At 48.7% G+C, this 17,554-nt stretch overlaps 1 protein-coding gene across 1 annotated transcript; it reads left to right on the top strand.

The window, feature by feature from the left end:
* Positions 1-12,534: 12,534 nt before the first annotated feature.
* LOC124697250 (PHD finger protein MALE MEIOCYTE DEATH 1-like) lies at positions 12,535-15,654 on the top strand (the record flags this gene model as incomplete). The annotated part of the gene is made up of 3 exons (XM_047229870.1): positions 12,535-12,808; positions 13,433-13,679; positions 13,914-15,654. Coding segments are annotated over 3 exons (1,914 nt in total), but the record flags the coding sequence as incomplete, so codon positions are not given.
* Between the last annotated feature and the right edge of the window lie 1,900 nt (positions 15,655-17,554).

The following is a 17,554-nucleotide window of genomic DNA, read 5'->3' as shown; positions in this document are numbered from 1 at the left end:
TCTATGCCTAAAAAGTCCACCTTCAGGTTATCATCCGAACCCCTTCCAGTATTAAGTTGTAAAACAAAAGACAATTGCATTAAGTATGGTGCGTAATGTAATCAACAACTACATCCTTAGACATAGCATCAATGTTTTATCCCTAGTGGCAACAGCAATCCACAACCTTAGAACTTTCATCACTTGTCCCGAGATATCAATGGAGGCATGAACCCACTATCGAGCATAAATACTCCCTCTTGGAGTTAAGAGCAAAAACTTGGCCAGAGCCTCTACTAATAACGGAGAGCATGCAAGATCATAAACAACACATAGGTAATAACTTGATAATTAACATAGCATGGTATTCTCTATCCATCGGATCCCGACAAACACAACATATATTATTACAGATAGATGATCTATATCATGTTAGGCAGCTCACAAGATCCAACAATGAAGCACAATGAGGAGAAGACAACCATCTAGCTACTGCTATGGACCCATAGTCCAGGGGTGAACTACTCACTCATCACTCCGGAGGCGACCATGGCGGTGAAGAGTCCTCCGGGAGATGATTCCCCTCTCCGGCAGGGTGCCGGAGGAGATCTCCGGAATCCCCGAGATGGGATTGGCGGCGGCGGCGTCTCCGGAAGGCTTTCCGTATCGTGGCTCTCGGTACCGGGGGTTTCGCGATGGAGGCTTTAAGTAGGCGGAAGGGCAACGCGGGGGCCACACGAGGGCCCCACACCATAGGTCGGCGCGGCCGGGGCACGGGCCGCGCCGCCCTATGGTGGCGGCACCTCGTGGCCCCACTTCGACTCCTCTTCGGTCTTCCGGAAGCTTCGTGGCAAAATAGGACCCCGGGCGTTGATTTCGTCCAATTCCGAGAATATTTCGTTACTAGGATTTACGAAACCAAAAACGACAGAAAACGACAAGCGGCTCTTCGACATCTTGTTAATAGGTTAGTTCCAGAAAATGCACGAATATGACATAAAGTGTGCATAAAACATGTAGATATCATCAATAATGTGGCATGGAACATAAGAAATTATCGATACGTCGGAGACGTATTAGCGACGATGCGGGCCCTGTCCCTAGCCGCCGCCACAGCTTCGTCCCTGGCGGCGATGGCGACCTCCAGCTCCCGGTTCTCCTGCTCGACCCGCGCAGGAGAAGGGCCCCTACGCTGGAGCGAGTCCAGGTCGGAGCACATTAACCCCCCAGTCATGGCCATCGCATGGCTGTGGGCTTCCTCCTCCGCCAGCCAAGCCCGACGGCGGCCGGGCGTCCCCGGCCCGGGGACTCGATGGACGCGAGCAGAATCCGCTGGTCGCCGGCGCACTCGAAGCGCATGGACACGGGGACCACGGGGACGTCGTCGTCCGCGATGTCGTGGATGACGGCGTCGGTCGGAGGGGCTGCGATGGCCGCCCGCGCCTCCGCGAGCTCGGCCCTGGCGTCGGCGAGCTCGGCCATGGCGTTGGCGATCTCCGCCTTGGTCGCCGCGAGGCGCCCTTGTAACACCCCTGTTTTAGCTAAACCTAATTAGGATTTGATTGTGCATCATGAGCATCATGATTTCCTAACAAAATTGCATAAAGGAAATAATTGGAAAACCCTAATGTTGGTTTGATTTCCCCCTCTCTTTCAAATGCTCAAAGTATTTCAAAAGTTCAAACTAAACTTGTGGCCCCTTTGCATTTTGTCAAGATGGCCATGAATACTTTGAAAAGTTGCAGAAAGTTTGAAGTTTCAAATAGATTTCAAAATGCAAAAGAATTTGGAAACAAAATGAAAACAGAATTTTGAAAAAGAGAGAGAAGAAACCCTCTCTCCCTCCCCTGGGCCGCAGCCCAACTCTCTCCCTCCTCTCTCCAGCACCAGAAGCCCAGCAGGCCAACCCACCTCAGCCCACCTTGGCCCAACCCCGCCCGCAGGGGGTTTTCTGCAAAAACCCCTCTTCTTCCCCGCCGACCGAAGCTGCTCGGTGGCGTGGCGCCGGCCACCCGATGCCCTGGCCGCGCTGCGATGCGCGCCGCCGCCCCCGGCGGCCATAAGTATCCCTCCGCGGCCACCGACGAACCCTAACCCCTATTTTCCCCTTTCCCCCACGGTCTCCGGCGCCCCAGGAACCCTAACCCTAACCCTTGCAGATGCCGGCCGCCCCGGGCGATTCCGGCGCCGACGAGCCTCCTCCGGCCGCACCGTCTGCACCCACGCATCGAGGGTGAGCTCCTCTACCTCGCTGTGCTCTCGCCCTGGCCGATTAGGCGCTCTAGCGCCGCCGCGACGGAGCACCTGTCCCGGCCGCCGCTCGAGCTCGTCTCCGGCGACGCTCCGGCGACCAATCCGAGGCGGCGCCGCCACCAAATGGTAGCGCGCGTCGAGCTGCCTCTTTTCCCCCTTGCGCGCGCCCCTATCTCGCTCAGAATCGGCGGATTGAATTTCGCCCGAGCTCGATTTCGAGCTCATGGCCGTGGCTGACGTCATCATGATGTCATGCCCACGTCATATTTCCTTTTTCTATTTTCAGAAATTGTTTTAAAAATGATTAAATCTTGTGAAATTCATAAGTAATTCATTTTAAATCAGAAAAATATGTATAATATATCAAAATTTTCAGAAAAATGAGATCTACAATTTGGTAGCAAAATCATGCATTGTTAAACAACTTTGAACCCTAGTTGTTTTAGAAGAACTAATTGTACCCCTCTGAGGTTCAGGAGCTGCTAACCCTAGTCCCGTCGAACCACGGTTAAATTGATGATGTCTTAGGGTTACTTCAGTACCTAATTAACATGTCATGTCATCATACTTGTATGTGCATTGCATTATGCCATGTGTTGATTGTTTTTCTACCTTTCGGTGTTTGCTTCTTCGCGATCGATAGAACACATGCCGAGACGATGAAGATCGACAACACCGAAGGTCAATGTTTGTCCATCGACGAACAAGTCAAGCATGGGATCTCCGAAGATCCATATTGGTTTGTCAGGGACAAAGGCAAGCCCTAGCCTGGTTCATATTATGATTTCAAAATGCTTTTACTTCTGGTTCCTACATATCGCATTCGTTTCCAATATGTTTTATCGGCAGGAATAGTTATCCTATGTGTGTTGCATTTACCATCCTTGTAGCCTAAATACTCTGATCCACTGCTCCCAGGCAAGACTAGGTTTGAGCTCGTGTGCATCGCTAGAGCCGTTGTATCGAATATGCTTAGCCATGCTTAGTTAACGAATTCGATCCATCCGGTTGATGAATCGGAGCTGCGATTGAACCTAGTATGGCAGGATGACGTGGTAAGATCGGTGATGATAATAAACATGTTTAAAGGCTTGGATGGGCCGCCACATGGGGATGTGGTGATTTGACTCGTTCTCGCCGATACTAGGACCCGAGTTCTCGCCTTCGGAACCAAGAGCGAGCGTACAGCCACACGGGGCCCATGGGAACCCCTTGGCCCGAACTTGCTTAGCTTACCCATGAGTCAATTAGTTTGCGAGTTCCATTTGGCATTACTGCATGGCGAAGGCGTGGAAAAGGTTTTCAAAGGTGCATCATACGGGCGTGGCCGGGGTGAAGGATGCTTGGAGGCATTGAACCTGGATCCCCTGCGCACAATGACCGGGACCGCCTCGGAGAATGGCTACCTACGATGACGGAGTTCCCCGGTTAGATTGACTCATGGAATAGGCGAAGCAAGGGAAAGTTTTTGGTCGACCACCCTCTGCTAGGCACACCAAGGAAGTGTGCTAATGTACTGGCGTTAAGAGTCGGTCGGCGCGTGTGGGTAAAGTTGTACACCCCTGCAGGGTAAATCTTTTCGAAAAGCCGTGTCCACGGTTACGGACGACTTGGTGATGGATTCTGTGATCATAGACAACTTTAACCTAATCGTAAAACTTGGAATCAATGTGTGATAAGGATCCCTCCTCAGGGTATCGAGGGGGTGCTCCTAGTTGATAGGTTCAGCTGATGATGAAGATTTGGTGGATTCAATATGATGATCAGTAGAGCTAGAAATGTCGCTCTCTTATCCCCTTTTAAAATGATCTGGGTAGACGAGCTTCTGTTCCCTCTTGTTTTACAAAGGAAAACTGGCTTTTCGCAAAATAAGCTCCACATAAAGCCTCGCGTACCCGCTTTGCTAACAGGTTGTACTAAGTCTTGCTGAGTCCCTGTACTCAGCTTTGCATGCTTTGTTTCAGACGAAGACGCTCCAACAAATGGTGGTTTCTAGGTCGACATCGACGAGTAGCTTGGGATTCCCAGGTGGCAGCCTGGAATCTATGGGCTGGGACGTCACCGTTATGCTCCTGGCCTCTTAGGCCTTTTGCTATCTTGCTATTTAGAATAGCATAACTTCGCTTCCGTTGATTGATGAATTGTAAGGTCAGTGACCTCTGCTTGTAATACTTTGGTTCTTCGCTCAGTTATGAGCTTGTATTACTCTTTGAGTCGTAGAGTCACTGTTGTGTTACCGATTCTCACCCTGTAGGCCCTAGAGATCTAGGTTAGGCTTATGCCAGATGAGGATCTGGGTTTGTCTAGCCTACGACCCCCGGGGTCGCCACAGGTTTTGGTATCAGAGCAGGATTGCCTGTAGGAAACCCTTTCTACTGGTCGTTGTTGAGTCTAGTGGTTGTGAAAACTATTTGAAGGCTAAAAGTATTTGCAAAAATCTGATTAGGATTCTTTTTACTCCTTATCTGGTATCGCTCTAATTCAGAGTCACCTTACCTTGTGTTGATTTGAAAGTTTTACTATCTCTTCCGGTGTTTCAAAACTTAGGTGCCTCAAGGGCAGGTCGTTCCATAACCAGTTGACCTAGAGTTGAGTTTTCTAGAGTCGTGTGTTCCTTGTTCTCTCTTTGTTGTGTTTCAATCTAGAGATCCCTTTCTATCACGATCTCTCTACTTTGTGGGTTTCACATCATTCTGTTCCAGGCTTCGAGGTTTCCTTTCACTTTGGATGCTTCCTTTCCTTTTTATTGGATACTTCATAAGCTAGATATGGCTTCATGAAAGTTACCTTGTGATTACTGCCTCAAAGTGTCCTCTGTGTCACTCAGATAGTAGTTAATCCTTTTTCCATGTTCTGAACCTTGGACTTGAACCGAAGGTCCCGGATTGTGTTGGGTTCTTTTGAACCTCAGTACATGATGCTGACCTTTAACCCAAGATCCATTCCACTGATTCCTTTTGTTAATGGTCAAACATTACATTAGGATGGATAACTTCAAATCCAACTAGCCCTCAAGTCTTTGGTTGTAGTCGTGATTGAATTGCGGCAACAAAAGATCTCTCCTACAATTAGCTATGGCAGAGGTTCTTTCATGGAACCAAATGGATCACGACAAGAGTGCTCTTTGTGAGTCTCACATCTATGTCCGTGACTCTGCCGCACCTTCCTTTTCAGCATGAGTTTCACAAAGTGTTATCTTGTGCATCTACATCTCAGGATTTTCAATCCTGTTCATGTCCCTCCTCTTAGTTGCTTTCCGACCTTTGTCTGCTAGTTAGCAGCCAAGTGGTAATTGTGCATTGGAATTTTCTAGTGCATGTTAACCTTGTGGTTCGTCAAGACATTTCACTTCGAGATGTCAGGAGAAACAAACTCCAGTACCTCGTCCCTTTCTAGGACCCAGTCAAAGTGTTGTAATCCGCAGAATGTGAGGTTGATGCACCTTCTGTTCTGTTCTACCTTAGAGTATCGCACTCCTTTATATCCATAGGTCGTGCTTAGTTTCATGGCCTTATCGATGAAGTGATGCTCTTACATATCATTGCTCGCCCTTCCTCCGAGCTGTTCGTGCTTGGGAATGTTGGGGTGTTTGTATTGATGTGACCATCCGAGATTCTTAGCAATTCTCATTGCTTTGAAATCCAAGGACGTTTGTGTCATACTTAGCATGATTGTTAAACAATCACTAAGCAAAGTTTGACTGTTCTTCCAAGTCCGTTGTTCATGTGCACCTTCTTTGGTCAAAGATTTAGGTTCATGCCAAAGCTCTCAAGACCACATTCGCTGCTTTGTAAAGCAAGTTTCCCTCTCGAGCTTGGTGACATATCGGTGGTTCGTGATATTCTGGATGCCTTTCTAGAAGTATCGCCATGTTGTCACATGACCGTGTTATCAGGTTCGTGAGTAAGTTGGTTCCCTAAATTACTACTTCTCCAAGAAATCGTACTGGATACCCTGGACTAGCTGGTTGAGCGTAAGCAACAACTTGGAGAGTTGAAAGACAAAGCTCTATCAGACTTGTTCCTTCTTAAAGGGACATCTAGTTCTGTTCGTTCTGAAGTAAGGAAGTATATCCTTGATGGATATGCTATCTTCCCAAATCTTTGATTTGAGTTTGGGCTATCATCAAATCAAACTCAGTTCCAAGGACTATCTTGATGATGTTTATACTCATGGTGTCTCGTCTGAGTATACCTTCATGTCCTTTGGTCTGACCAATACTTTTGCCCTGTTCATGTAATATGTGAGTCTCTAGTTGGAGTATCTTGATAAGTTTGTTGTTGAGCCCATCGATGACATTCTTATTTTCTCCATGTCCAAAGAGGTCCATATTGAACAGTTGGCACTAATGTTGGAAACTTTTCAGAACCATCTTTGTGTTGTCACGAGGTATGTGTTCTGGATGCTGGAAGTGATCTTCTCTGGTTCACGTGCATTTGCTGAAAGATGTCGCCATGGATCTGAGTAGAGTTCCCTTTTTCTTTCCTCGGGAATCATCGCAAGTCAGTCATGCATGTGTGGAATATTCTTGAGATGGAAGGTTGTTACCTCCCTTCCTTGGAACGTTCATCTATGCACACTAAGCCACTGACTGGTTTGTTTAAGAAAGAGAAGAAGCTTAATGACTTCATTATCTTCTTTGACGTCCCCACCAGGAGTCAATTGTGTTACATTGCAAGTTCATATGCACGCAACTGTCTTTGACAGTCGCAACCACATGAATTACACAATCTAGCTCAATGTTTTAGAGCTTGACATTATAGTCCATAACTTGAGAGTCTAGCAGCTTTACCTTTGTGGTAGCTGTTGCAATTCCTATTCGTACATTCTGAGTCTGAAATATCTTTACACCTAACCTAAGTTGAATCTCAAGCAACAACGATGGTTGGTGTTGCTCAAGGATTTTTGACATAGGTCTCTTTGTAAATCCGGCAAGATTGATGTCATGGTTAACACTATTAGTCGGAAGGCCCGATGTCATAATCTCTTGAATCATAAAGAACAGCCACTCCCCATAAGGATATCATGTGACTCATTCTAGGAGTTGCCCTTATGATGTATTTTCAATTTCGAAGTCCGACCTTCACTTGATGACCTATTGAAGGCTAGTCAGAAGCCTCATATTGGTGTCTAGAACATCAAGGAGAACATTAGAAGCAGAGTTGCTAATTGTCTGTCGGTCAATCCCTCGAAACCATTTCTCCGGTGACAACAATTTCGTAAGGAGAAAAATTCATTCACCGGTGATCCTTGCTACGTCATTCGACAATGCTTTTCTCCTTCCTTTGGATTTTACTTGAAGCTTTCTATTCAATTCACACGTTGTGTGAATTCGTCAGTCATCTAGGCCCCAGTCTTTTGGGTACGCAACAATCGTTTCATATACCCATACCAAAAGAGTGACTATGATTTTTTCAAATCCAAAGTTTCTCTCGTTGGATAATCATTCATGCTTCTACGAGTCACCCTCTCTAAGTGTGCCTTGTTATGGTATCAAAGGCAATTTAACCCTCCGCTACCTTGTTCCTTGGTATTCTTGTCAAGCGTGGAGCAATTGGTTACCAAAAGTTGAAACTTCTTCCGTCTCCTCCGTTACCTTGAAGTGTTTCATGTTTGTTAGCTCAAGAGTTGTTTTTAAACACTCCTTCCATGAGTTGACTATGAGATACTCGATCTTCTATAGATCCTTTGTTTTAGAGTTATTCCCTCTTTCCTTTAGGTGATGTTGTGCAACAACTTCAAAGAAAGCAAAGTGAAGAGTTCTTCATGGTGTTGTGGATCAACTTCATTCATGACGTCGTGAATCAACCTCTTCAAGAAGGAAGACCGTCGTGGTATCGACAATATCGTTCAAGACCGGTGTAGTTCTTGTTACCTTCTCTATTCCTACCTTGGAATCTCGGGACGAGATTCTTTTAAGGGGGATAGATCTGTAACACCCCTGTTTTAGCTAAACCTAATTAGGATTTGATTGTGCATCATGAGCATCATGATTTCCTAACAAAATTGCATAAAGGAAATAATTGGAAAACCCTAATGTTGGTTTGATTTCCCCCTCTCTTTCAAATGCTCAAAGTATTTCAAAAGTTCAAACTAAACTTGTGGCCCCTTTGCATTTTGTCAAGATGGCCATGAATACTTTGAAAAGTTGCAGAAAGTTTGAAGTTTCAAATAGATTTCAAAATGCAAAAGAATTTGGAAACAAAATGAAAACAGAATTTTGAAAAAGAGAGAGAAGAAACCCTCTCTCCCTCCCCTGGCCGCAGCCCATCTCTCTCCCTCCTCTCTCCAGCACCAGAAGCCCAGCAGGCCAACCCACCTCAGCCCACCTTGGCCCAACCCCGCCCGCAGGGGGTTTTCTGCAAAACCCCCTCTTCTTCCCCGCCGACCGAAGCTGCTCGGTGGCGTGGCGCCGGCCACCCGATGCCCCGGCCGCGGCCGCGATGCGCGCCGCCGCCCCCGGCGGCCATAAGTATCCCTCCGCGGCCACCGACGAACCCTAACCCCTATTTTCCCCTTTCCCCCACGGTCTCCGGCGCCCCAGGAACCCTAACCCTAACCCTTGCAGATGCCGGCCGCCCCGGACGATTCCGGCGCCGACGAGCCTCCTCCGGCCGCACCGTCTGCACCCACGCATCGAGGGTGAGCTCCTCTACCTCGCTGTGCTCTCGCCCTGGCCGATTAGGCGCTCTAGCGCCGCCGCGACGGAGCACCTGTCCCGGCCGCCGCTCGAGCTCGTCTCCGGCGACGCTCCGGCGACCAATCCGAGGCGGCGCCGCCACCAAATGGTAGCGCGCGTCGAGCTGCCTCTTTTCCCCCTTGCGCGCGCCCCTATCTCGCTCAGAATCGGCGGATTGAATTTCGCCCGAGCTCGATTTCGAGCTCATGGCCGTGGCTGACGTCATCATGACGTCATGCCCACGTCATATTTCCTTTTTCTATTTTCAGAAATTGTTTTAAAAATGATTAAATCTTGTGAAATTCATAAGTAATTCATTTTAAATCAGAAAAATATGTATAATATATCAAAATTTTCAGAAAAATGAGATCTACAATTTGGTAGCAAAATCATGCATTGTTAAACAACTTTGAACCCTAGTTGTTTTAGAAGAACTAATTGTACCCCTCTGAGGTTCCGGAACTGCTAACCCTAGTCCCGTCGAACCACAGTTAAATTGATGATGTCTTAGGGTTACTTCAGTACCTAATTAACATGTCATGTCATCATACTTGTATGTGCATTGCATTATGCCATGTGTTGATTGTTGTTCTACCTTTCCGGTGTTTGCTTCTTCGCGATCGATAGAACACATGCCGAGACGATGAAGATCGACAACACCGAAGGTCAATGTTTGTCCATCGACGAACAAGTCAAGCATGGGATCTCCGAAGATCCATATTGGTTTGTCAGGGACAAAGGCAAGCCCTAGCCTGGTTCATATTATGATTTCGAAATGCTTTTACTTCTGGTTCCTACATATCGCATTCGTTTCCAATATGTTTTATCGGCAGGAATAGTTATCCTATGTGTGTTGCATTTACCATCCTTGTAGCCTAAATACTCGATCCACTCTGCTCCCAGCAAGACTAGGTTTGAGCTCGTGTGCATCGCTAGAGCCGTTGTATCGAATATGCTTAGCCATGCTTAGTTAACGAATTCTGATCCATCCGGTTGATGAATCAGAGCTGCGATTGAACCTAGTATGGCAGGATGACGTGGTAAGATCAGTGATGATAATAAACATGTTTAAAGGCTTGGATGGGCCGCCACATGGGGATGTGGTGATTTGACTCGTTCTCGCCGATACTAGGACCCGAGTTCTCGCCTTCGGAACCAAGGCGAGCGTACAGCCACACGGGGCCCATGGGAACCCCTTGGCCCGAACTTGCCTAGCTTACCCATGAGTCAATTAGTTTGCGAGTTCCATTTGGCATTCTGCATGGCGAAGGCGTGGAAAAGGTTTTCAAAGGTGCATCATACAGGGCGTGGCCGGGGTGAAGGATGCTGGAGGCATTGAACTGGATCCCCTGCGCACAATGACCGGGACCGCCTCGGAGAATGGCTACCTACGATGACGGAGTTCCCCAGTTAGATTGACTCATGGAATAGGCGAAGCAAGGGAAAGGTTTTGGTCGACCACCCTCTCGGCACACCAAGGAAGTGCCAATGATATGGTGATAAGAGTCGATCAGTGCGTGTGGATAAAGTTGTACACCCATGCACGGTTAAATCTTTTCAAAAAGCCGTGTCCACGATTACGGATGACTTAGTGATGGATTATGTGATCATAGAAAACTTAAACCTAATCGTAAAACTTGGCAACAATGTGAATATAATGATCCCTCATCAGGGTATCGAAGAGGTGACCCTAGTTGATTGATTCAACTGATGATGAAGATTTGATGGATTCAATATGATGATCAGTAGAGCTAGAAATGTTGCTCTCTTATCCCCTTTTAAAATGATCTGGGTAGACGAGCTTCTGCTCCCTCTTGTTTTACAAAGGAAAACTGGCTTTCCGCAAAATAAGCTCCACATAAAGCCTCGCGTACCCGCTTTGCTAACAGGTTGTACTAAGTCTTGCTGAGTCTCTGTACTCAGCTTTGCATGCTTTGTTTCAGACGAAGACGCTCCAACAAATGGTGGTTTCTAGGTCGACATCGACGAGTAGCTTGGGATTCCCGGTGGCGACCGGAATCTATGGGATGGGACGTCACCGTTATGCTCCTGGCCTCTTAGGCCTTTTGCTATCTTGCTATTTAGAATAGCATAACTTCGCTTCCGTTGATTGATGAATTGTAAGGTCAGTGACCTCTGCTTGTAATACTTTGGTTCTTCGCTCGGTTATGAGCTTGTATTACTCTTTGAGTCGTAGAGTCACTGTTGTGTTACCGATTCTCACCCTGTAGGCCCTAGAGATCTAGGTTAGGCTTATGCCAGATGAGGATCTGGGTTTGTCTAGCCTACGACCCCCGGGGTCGCCACAGCCCTTCCGCGCGCTCTGCCGCCTCCGCCTCCGCGACCTCCAAGTCCAGCTGCTGGGCCTCAACGCCGGCGGCGGCTACCTCGTCCTCCTCCTCCTCCGGGTGGAGCTGGCGGCACATGTGAACAACGTGCTCCCAACTCATGTGGTCCACCATGGATGGATGGTAGGGTTAGCTTGAGGTGTGCCCGTCGCACCCGACGGTGTCCACCATATATAGCCACGGCGGGGCGGGAAACGGCGTTGGCGCGCAGGTTGTTTCCCGCGCGCGCGAAACGCCGGCGAAACTTGCCAATGTATTGGGCGCGCGCGGGAAAATCGTCGTCGCGCGGGAACAGTTAATCGCCGCAGTCCTCGACGGGACGTAAAACGCCATTAGCGACCTTGACGCTGTCCCGGGATAAAATATGCATCCAACCGCTGAAGCTACCCCCGACGCAAACGGTCGCCGTGGGCCACAACGTATCCGCGGCTGACCTAAACGGACATTTCGGCGTCCGAAATGCGTCGGCCCGCTGGAGATGCCCTAAGATAACTTCTATACGGAGTAGTACGGAGTGACGGAGTACTACACAATTCGATCCGTTTTCTTTGGGCAGGTGAAGATGACTGAACAGGCAAAATCTAGTTGCGAGCGCGCGTCAATAATTTGGCGAAGGACAGAAAGAGCCTAGTCAGGCACGACGTGCCTGAGTCGTGGGCCTGACATCGAACCGCCAATGCCAACGCGCCACGCCACCCCCCTACTCTGCTCCCTACTCTGCAACGGCCAGGTCCTACCCCCTCTACTCTATCGCCATCGCCGGGCTGTCACCGCAGAAAAAACTTTTACCACGCACGCAGCTCGACCACCACTCTACACGCCCCACCAGTCAGCCGGACTAACTTGCTACTGGATTAGCCGCGTGGGCCCGGGATGTCATGGAGGGTGGGTACATTCAGCCGGTACACAAATTACCGGGGTCAAAACGAACGTGTCGGGAATGTCACGGTCTCGCAGATCGTGTGGCTGGAACTCCGCGCACCGGCGTGGGCCCCACCCGTCAGCGCACCGCGCTCACGGCATTTCTCTGGAACTCCGGGCACCACAAATTACGGGAACGCCCCTGCCGCCGAGGAGCAGCGACCCCAAACCCCCAAAACCCCTGAAGCAGAGAGAGAGAGAGACCAGACCAGCAAGCAGAGGGCAATGCCGTCCATCCGCGCGCTCAAGCGGCTCGCCGACTCGCGCCCGCCGCCGCCCCAGCCGCCCGCGGCGGCGGCGGCGGAGGAGAGCCCGCCGCAGCATTCCTCCTGCTCCTCCTCCTCGCCGCCGTGGCCCGCGCCGTCGCCGGCCTACCCGCTGCGGGACTTCCCCGGGAGGGAGGCGGCCGCGCTCTGCGGCGCGTTCCGGGACAACGTGCGCTGGCTGCTCAGCCGGTGGGGCCCCGTCCCCGTCCCCGTCCCCGCCCCAGCGGCCGATGCCGCCGCCTCCCCGGCGCGGCGGGCCTTCCTCGCCGACGACCGCGCCCGCGCCGTCGTCCCCATCGTCGCCGTCGAGGTGCTCGCCGCCTCCTCGCCCGCCCCGCTCTGCGAGCTCTGCCGCTGCGCCGGTGAGTCCCGCGCGCCTCGGCCCCCCGCCCAATTTCTGCTACCTGGCTACCTCCTCCCGTGGTCGGGCGCGGTTGCGCGCGCCGCCTCGCCGGATTAGGTTTTTAGCCCCGATGGTTTCTTGGTCGCGGTTGATTTAGGCGAACTGGAGTTGCTCTTGCGAATCATTTCCCCACTTCGTGATCTGAGGAAGAAGCGCGGTTCTGATTGAGGATTAATTTTGCAGCAGTAGCACTTTCTTGCAATTTGTTAATTTCCGCGTTTCAGGCAATTCGAAAGCGCGTCCCAAAATTCCACGAATGAATGGATCAATCATAGCATCTGCATCTGCTTCCTGTTCTTGCATTTACAGTCACCCTAGATTATTTTCCCCCTCTGCACATTACCTGGACCGGATTCGACGGGCTCCATCTAGCCGGTTTCAAATTGTTTTGAATCCGTTTCCTGAAATGGCAATGCTGGCTGCAATGATGGCCTCTGGCCTCTTAAAGTCTTTTTCCCCATCCTGGAAAAGTGGTAGTTTGCACATTCATGGGTTGGTTCCTGCTGCTGCTAGTATTTCTCTGACCGTATAATAATCCCTATCATCAGTCAGTAAATAACAAGGACACGGCGAACAATTTCAGGTTGGAGCCACCACTGGGTGTCAAAGCGGAGGTACCATTTCATCATCCCAGCGGATGCCAACTGGGACCAGCATTTCGGCACGGACATGCTCCTTGCACGCGACGACCACCTCCTCCATGGCCTCATCCACAGCAATGGCTTCGGTCACCTTGTCGCTCTCCGTGGTCGCGAAGGTGGCTCGACCTCCCTCTCTGGCCGTGACTTGATGGATATCTGGGATCGCCTTTGCTCTGCTCTCCGTGTTAGGTAACAAGATTTACCAGTTCTTCTTATGTTCAGACATTCCCTGCATATGCGCTTGTTTATGAAATACCATAACTGCTCAACTGAAACTGATTAATCACTGTTCTAGTTCAACGCGCTTTTGAATATGCAAATAGTAGAACTTTTTGCATGTGTGCATGATGGTTCTGAACTATAAACTTGTAATGGAGATCTCTGCTTCATTTGTCTTCTGACCTTTGAGGGCCTTCTGCGCAGGGCCGTTTCTTTGGTGGATCTCTCCAGGAAGCACTCTCTGGACCTCCGCCTCCTGCTCGGTGTGGTGAACGGTGAGACATGGTTCACCCGCTGGGGATATTGCCTTGCCAGGGGCAGCTTCAACGTGTCCCCTGCCACATATGCTGCTGCTTTGGAAGCTCTGGCTTTCCTGCATGTTGACCATCTCCGCAGCCGACATGTTCGTCGTGTGGTCACCGTCTACCGCCGCTTATCCAACAAGCCGCTGACCAGTGTCCGTGAGTTCCTCCGCTGCCTACTTGACTGGAAGCACCATGAACCACCCCTTTCACCGCCTCCTGCAAAGCAATGCCCCTGGCTGCCATTCCTGCCGCCAAAGCCGTGCCCGATGAAGAGGCAGGTGCAGCCGAGGCAGGGGCAGCAGTGCAAGCGCTTTGAGGATGCGGTTGACCTGGCCCATTGTCGGTTTTCCAAGAGCCGTCTTCTACATGCCGCAGAGGTGGTTGTTGCCAAGCTGCTTGAGCATGGAAATGGTGCAGAGATGACACGGCAGGCACTGCGAGATGCCTCGAGGGGTGACATCGGCGATACTGGCCTCCTTGACTTCGTCATCAAGTCTGTTGGTGACACCATTGTTGGCAACCATGTCGTGCGCCGACTGCCCAATGCCACGACGCGTATTCTCCAGTTCAGCCTGGAGGAGTGTGAAGAGCCAGTGCAAATGGATGTTGAGGTAGAACACCCCTCTCCTGAAGCACGGTGGGCGGGGGGCTCAGTGGATGTTGAGCGTGATCTGCGTGCTGTCTACCGAGCAATGGTGAAGGCGCTCAGTGAGGCAGCACAGGCTGTGCTGGACTGCAAGCACTGGGTGAAGTGCTGGGGCCTTGGGGACGAGTCTGATGATCAGCTAAGGTTCCTGGCCGAGTGGCAACCGCAACCTTGGGAAGCTGATGATCTTACACGGCCAATGCCAGCGGGGGAGATTGTTGTGGTGCCACTCCATACATCGATTGGGGAGCTTCTCGTCGAGGCAGAGCATGCGCTGAGGGACACGTACTGCTTCTTTGAGGAGTTCCATGCTGAGAAGCTTGATGGTATTACTGGGGAGAAGTGGGATCCAGTGGTGCTTGGTGGGGCAGAGTCTGGGGACACGATCGGCGTCCATGGTCATGGGGCAGACATGGAAACTGGGCTGCGGTGTGAGGGCGGGCTTGACGCGTGGGAGGTGAGGTGTGTGTGTGGTGCGCAGGATTACGACGGCGAGCGTATGGTGGTGTGTGACATGTGTGGTGTCTGGCACCACACCCGATGTGTCGGCATCGAGGACAGCGTGTCTGTTCCGCCATTGTTCCTGTGCATACTCTGCGGCGGCGAGCTCATGGGCCCGATTCTGAAGGACGCACTGGTAACGTAGTGACTATTCTTCTTCTGCCTTCCAAGTTCCCTTGGGTCCACAATGCTCCATGATGTTAGGCTGACGAGATAAAACCAGTTCTGAAATCTTTTTTCTGTAAATTGGGTTGTTGTGGTATATGTTTAGTTTAACTCCGAAACTATATATAGAAGTTAGCAGAGGATATGGGGATCAGTAGACAGCAGTAGATGGGGCGGAAGTCCCATCCTATCCATGCTGGTTGCACAATCCGGCTGGAAATTTTGTAATACCTGATACATCACAGAAGATGGTATAGCTAGCTAGATGTAAATACATGTTCTGTGGTTGTATCTTGTGCTGTCTCTGAATCCTTCCAAGTGGTGAATCTATTATACAGACAAATCAAGTGTTTATACTAGTTTGGTGTTTGTCTTGTCTTGTTGGTGCGTCCAACAGATTTTCCCACTTGTTTGATAGCTTCTGTTTGAGTCTTTGAGACATCTGCTTCCAGTGCAGATCAGGTTCTGTAATCAGTGATATTCCTGTGTTTTTGTGTGAGAACGGGAACCAGCAAACTCAGGCAATTAATTTTCTTAGAAGCAGAGCGATCATTCTATTGGTTTAAACATCAGTGCAGCGATTGTTACCTGGCCCTGCTAGATGTCTGTAAAGATTGATGAGACTTAATCTCCCAGCATAGGATTGCAGTTTACCTCTCCAGCCAGTAATACATTGAGGATTTTGTCTACTAAAGGTCTTAATGTCATCATCTCTCCATAGTTTTTCATAATGAAGTGGAATCCCTAATTACTTATTGGGAGAGGATCCTACATTACAACCAGAAAATTCTATAAATTGTTGGACTTCACCATCTTCCATTCGTATAGGAACGAGCTCACTTTCACCATCTTCTAAGGAGCCTGCTCAAAACAAGTAAAGAACCACTTGAGGTTTCTATTTTGTTCTGTCTTACTCTCTACTAAGAGAATAGAGAATAATATCATTTTCTATTCTCCATTGTGTGCGTCACAGAACACAACATCTCCAAGGAGTCCGTTTGTACAATCACACGCTTTGTCAGACCACTGCAGTCAACAACGCATAGGCTGTTTACCCTTAACAGTGTCCCTATCATCTTCTTGCTGGATTTGCATCAGTGAAGTCAAATAGCTCACGACACAACAGATTGTTCAGCTAGCCGTTTTCACTTGATGTGTACCAGTCATAATGGACGATGTAACAGTTTAATAAAGCTGACCTACCCGTGAAATCAGACCCTGATCCATACATTGGAGAAACAAAGAAAATACAAAAAATGAAAAACAAAACGAAAAGGGCAAAAGGATAAGGCAAAATTTGTCATCCCACGGTACACACCATGTTCAGTTGATTTTCCTAAATGCTTCACTAAACTAACCCGCGTCCATATGAGGTTTTTTCAGGAGTTGTTAAAATTATTGACAATATTTTGCGAGAAGGTATAGAAACTTGTTACGGTCTCATTGATTCACATTTGATCCAAAAACGTAGGAAATAGGAAATAAACATGAATATGATAAGATTCCATGTGCAAACCATATGAATTTCGCGAAAGTGGGTGATGTGGGTACAACCAATCGTATATGCTAAGATGCATAATCAAATCAAGATTAAAACAAATAGCCCCACAAAAAAGATTAAAACAAATACAAAGGTGAGATTAGGTTATCATAAACGCAACTTATGGCATTTTCCTTGTTCTTTATTTGTAGACATTGTAATAAAGAGGTTTGAGTCAATTGTAGAATTCATTGTTTTCCCTTTGGAATCTAAACCAAAGGAAAAAATTCCTCTATTTTTTTTCTTATGCTCCAGCCTCCAGGCCTCTGAATCAAATGGATGAGGGCCTGTTTGGTTCAAAGGATTTACAGAAGTAAGAATGGAAAAAATTTAGAAACAAAATGTCATGGCATCTCAATCCTACAAGAATTGAAAACGCAAGATTTTGTATTGCATGTTGTTTGATTGCGTCGCAGAGAAACATGAAAATTGTTGTGAAGAATCCTGTGTTTTCCGTAATTTCCATAAAAACAAATGAAAATTTCCATGAGGTTGGATCTAAGGGAAAATATTCCTATGAAATTGCATGCAAAGTAGACTATAGAAAATATGTGTATGGACCTAAATCCTATAAACCAAACAAGTTCTATAGAAAAATTCCTAAGAAATTGAATCATCCAGAATCCTTTACCTCAAATAAGCCCCTTGAATAGTGGCACTAAAGAAAAAATTCCTATTTCTATGTTTT

This window comes from Lolium rigidum, chromosome 3, assembly GCF_022539505.1.
Source record: "Lolium rigidum isolate FL_2022 chromosome 3, APGP_CSIRO_Lrig_0.1, whole genome shotgun sequence".
In the NCBI taxonomy this organism is placed as follows: domain Eukaryota; kingdom Viridiplantae; phylum Streptophyta; class Magnoliopsida; order Poales; family Poaceae; genus Lolium; species Lolium rigidum.
Note: the sequence above shows the minus strand (reverse complement) of the source record. Positions and strands in the feature narration are given on the sequence as shown.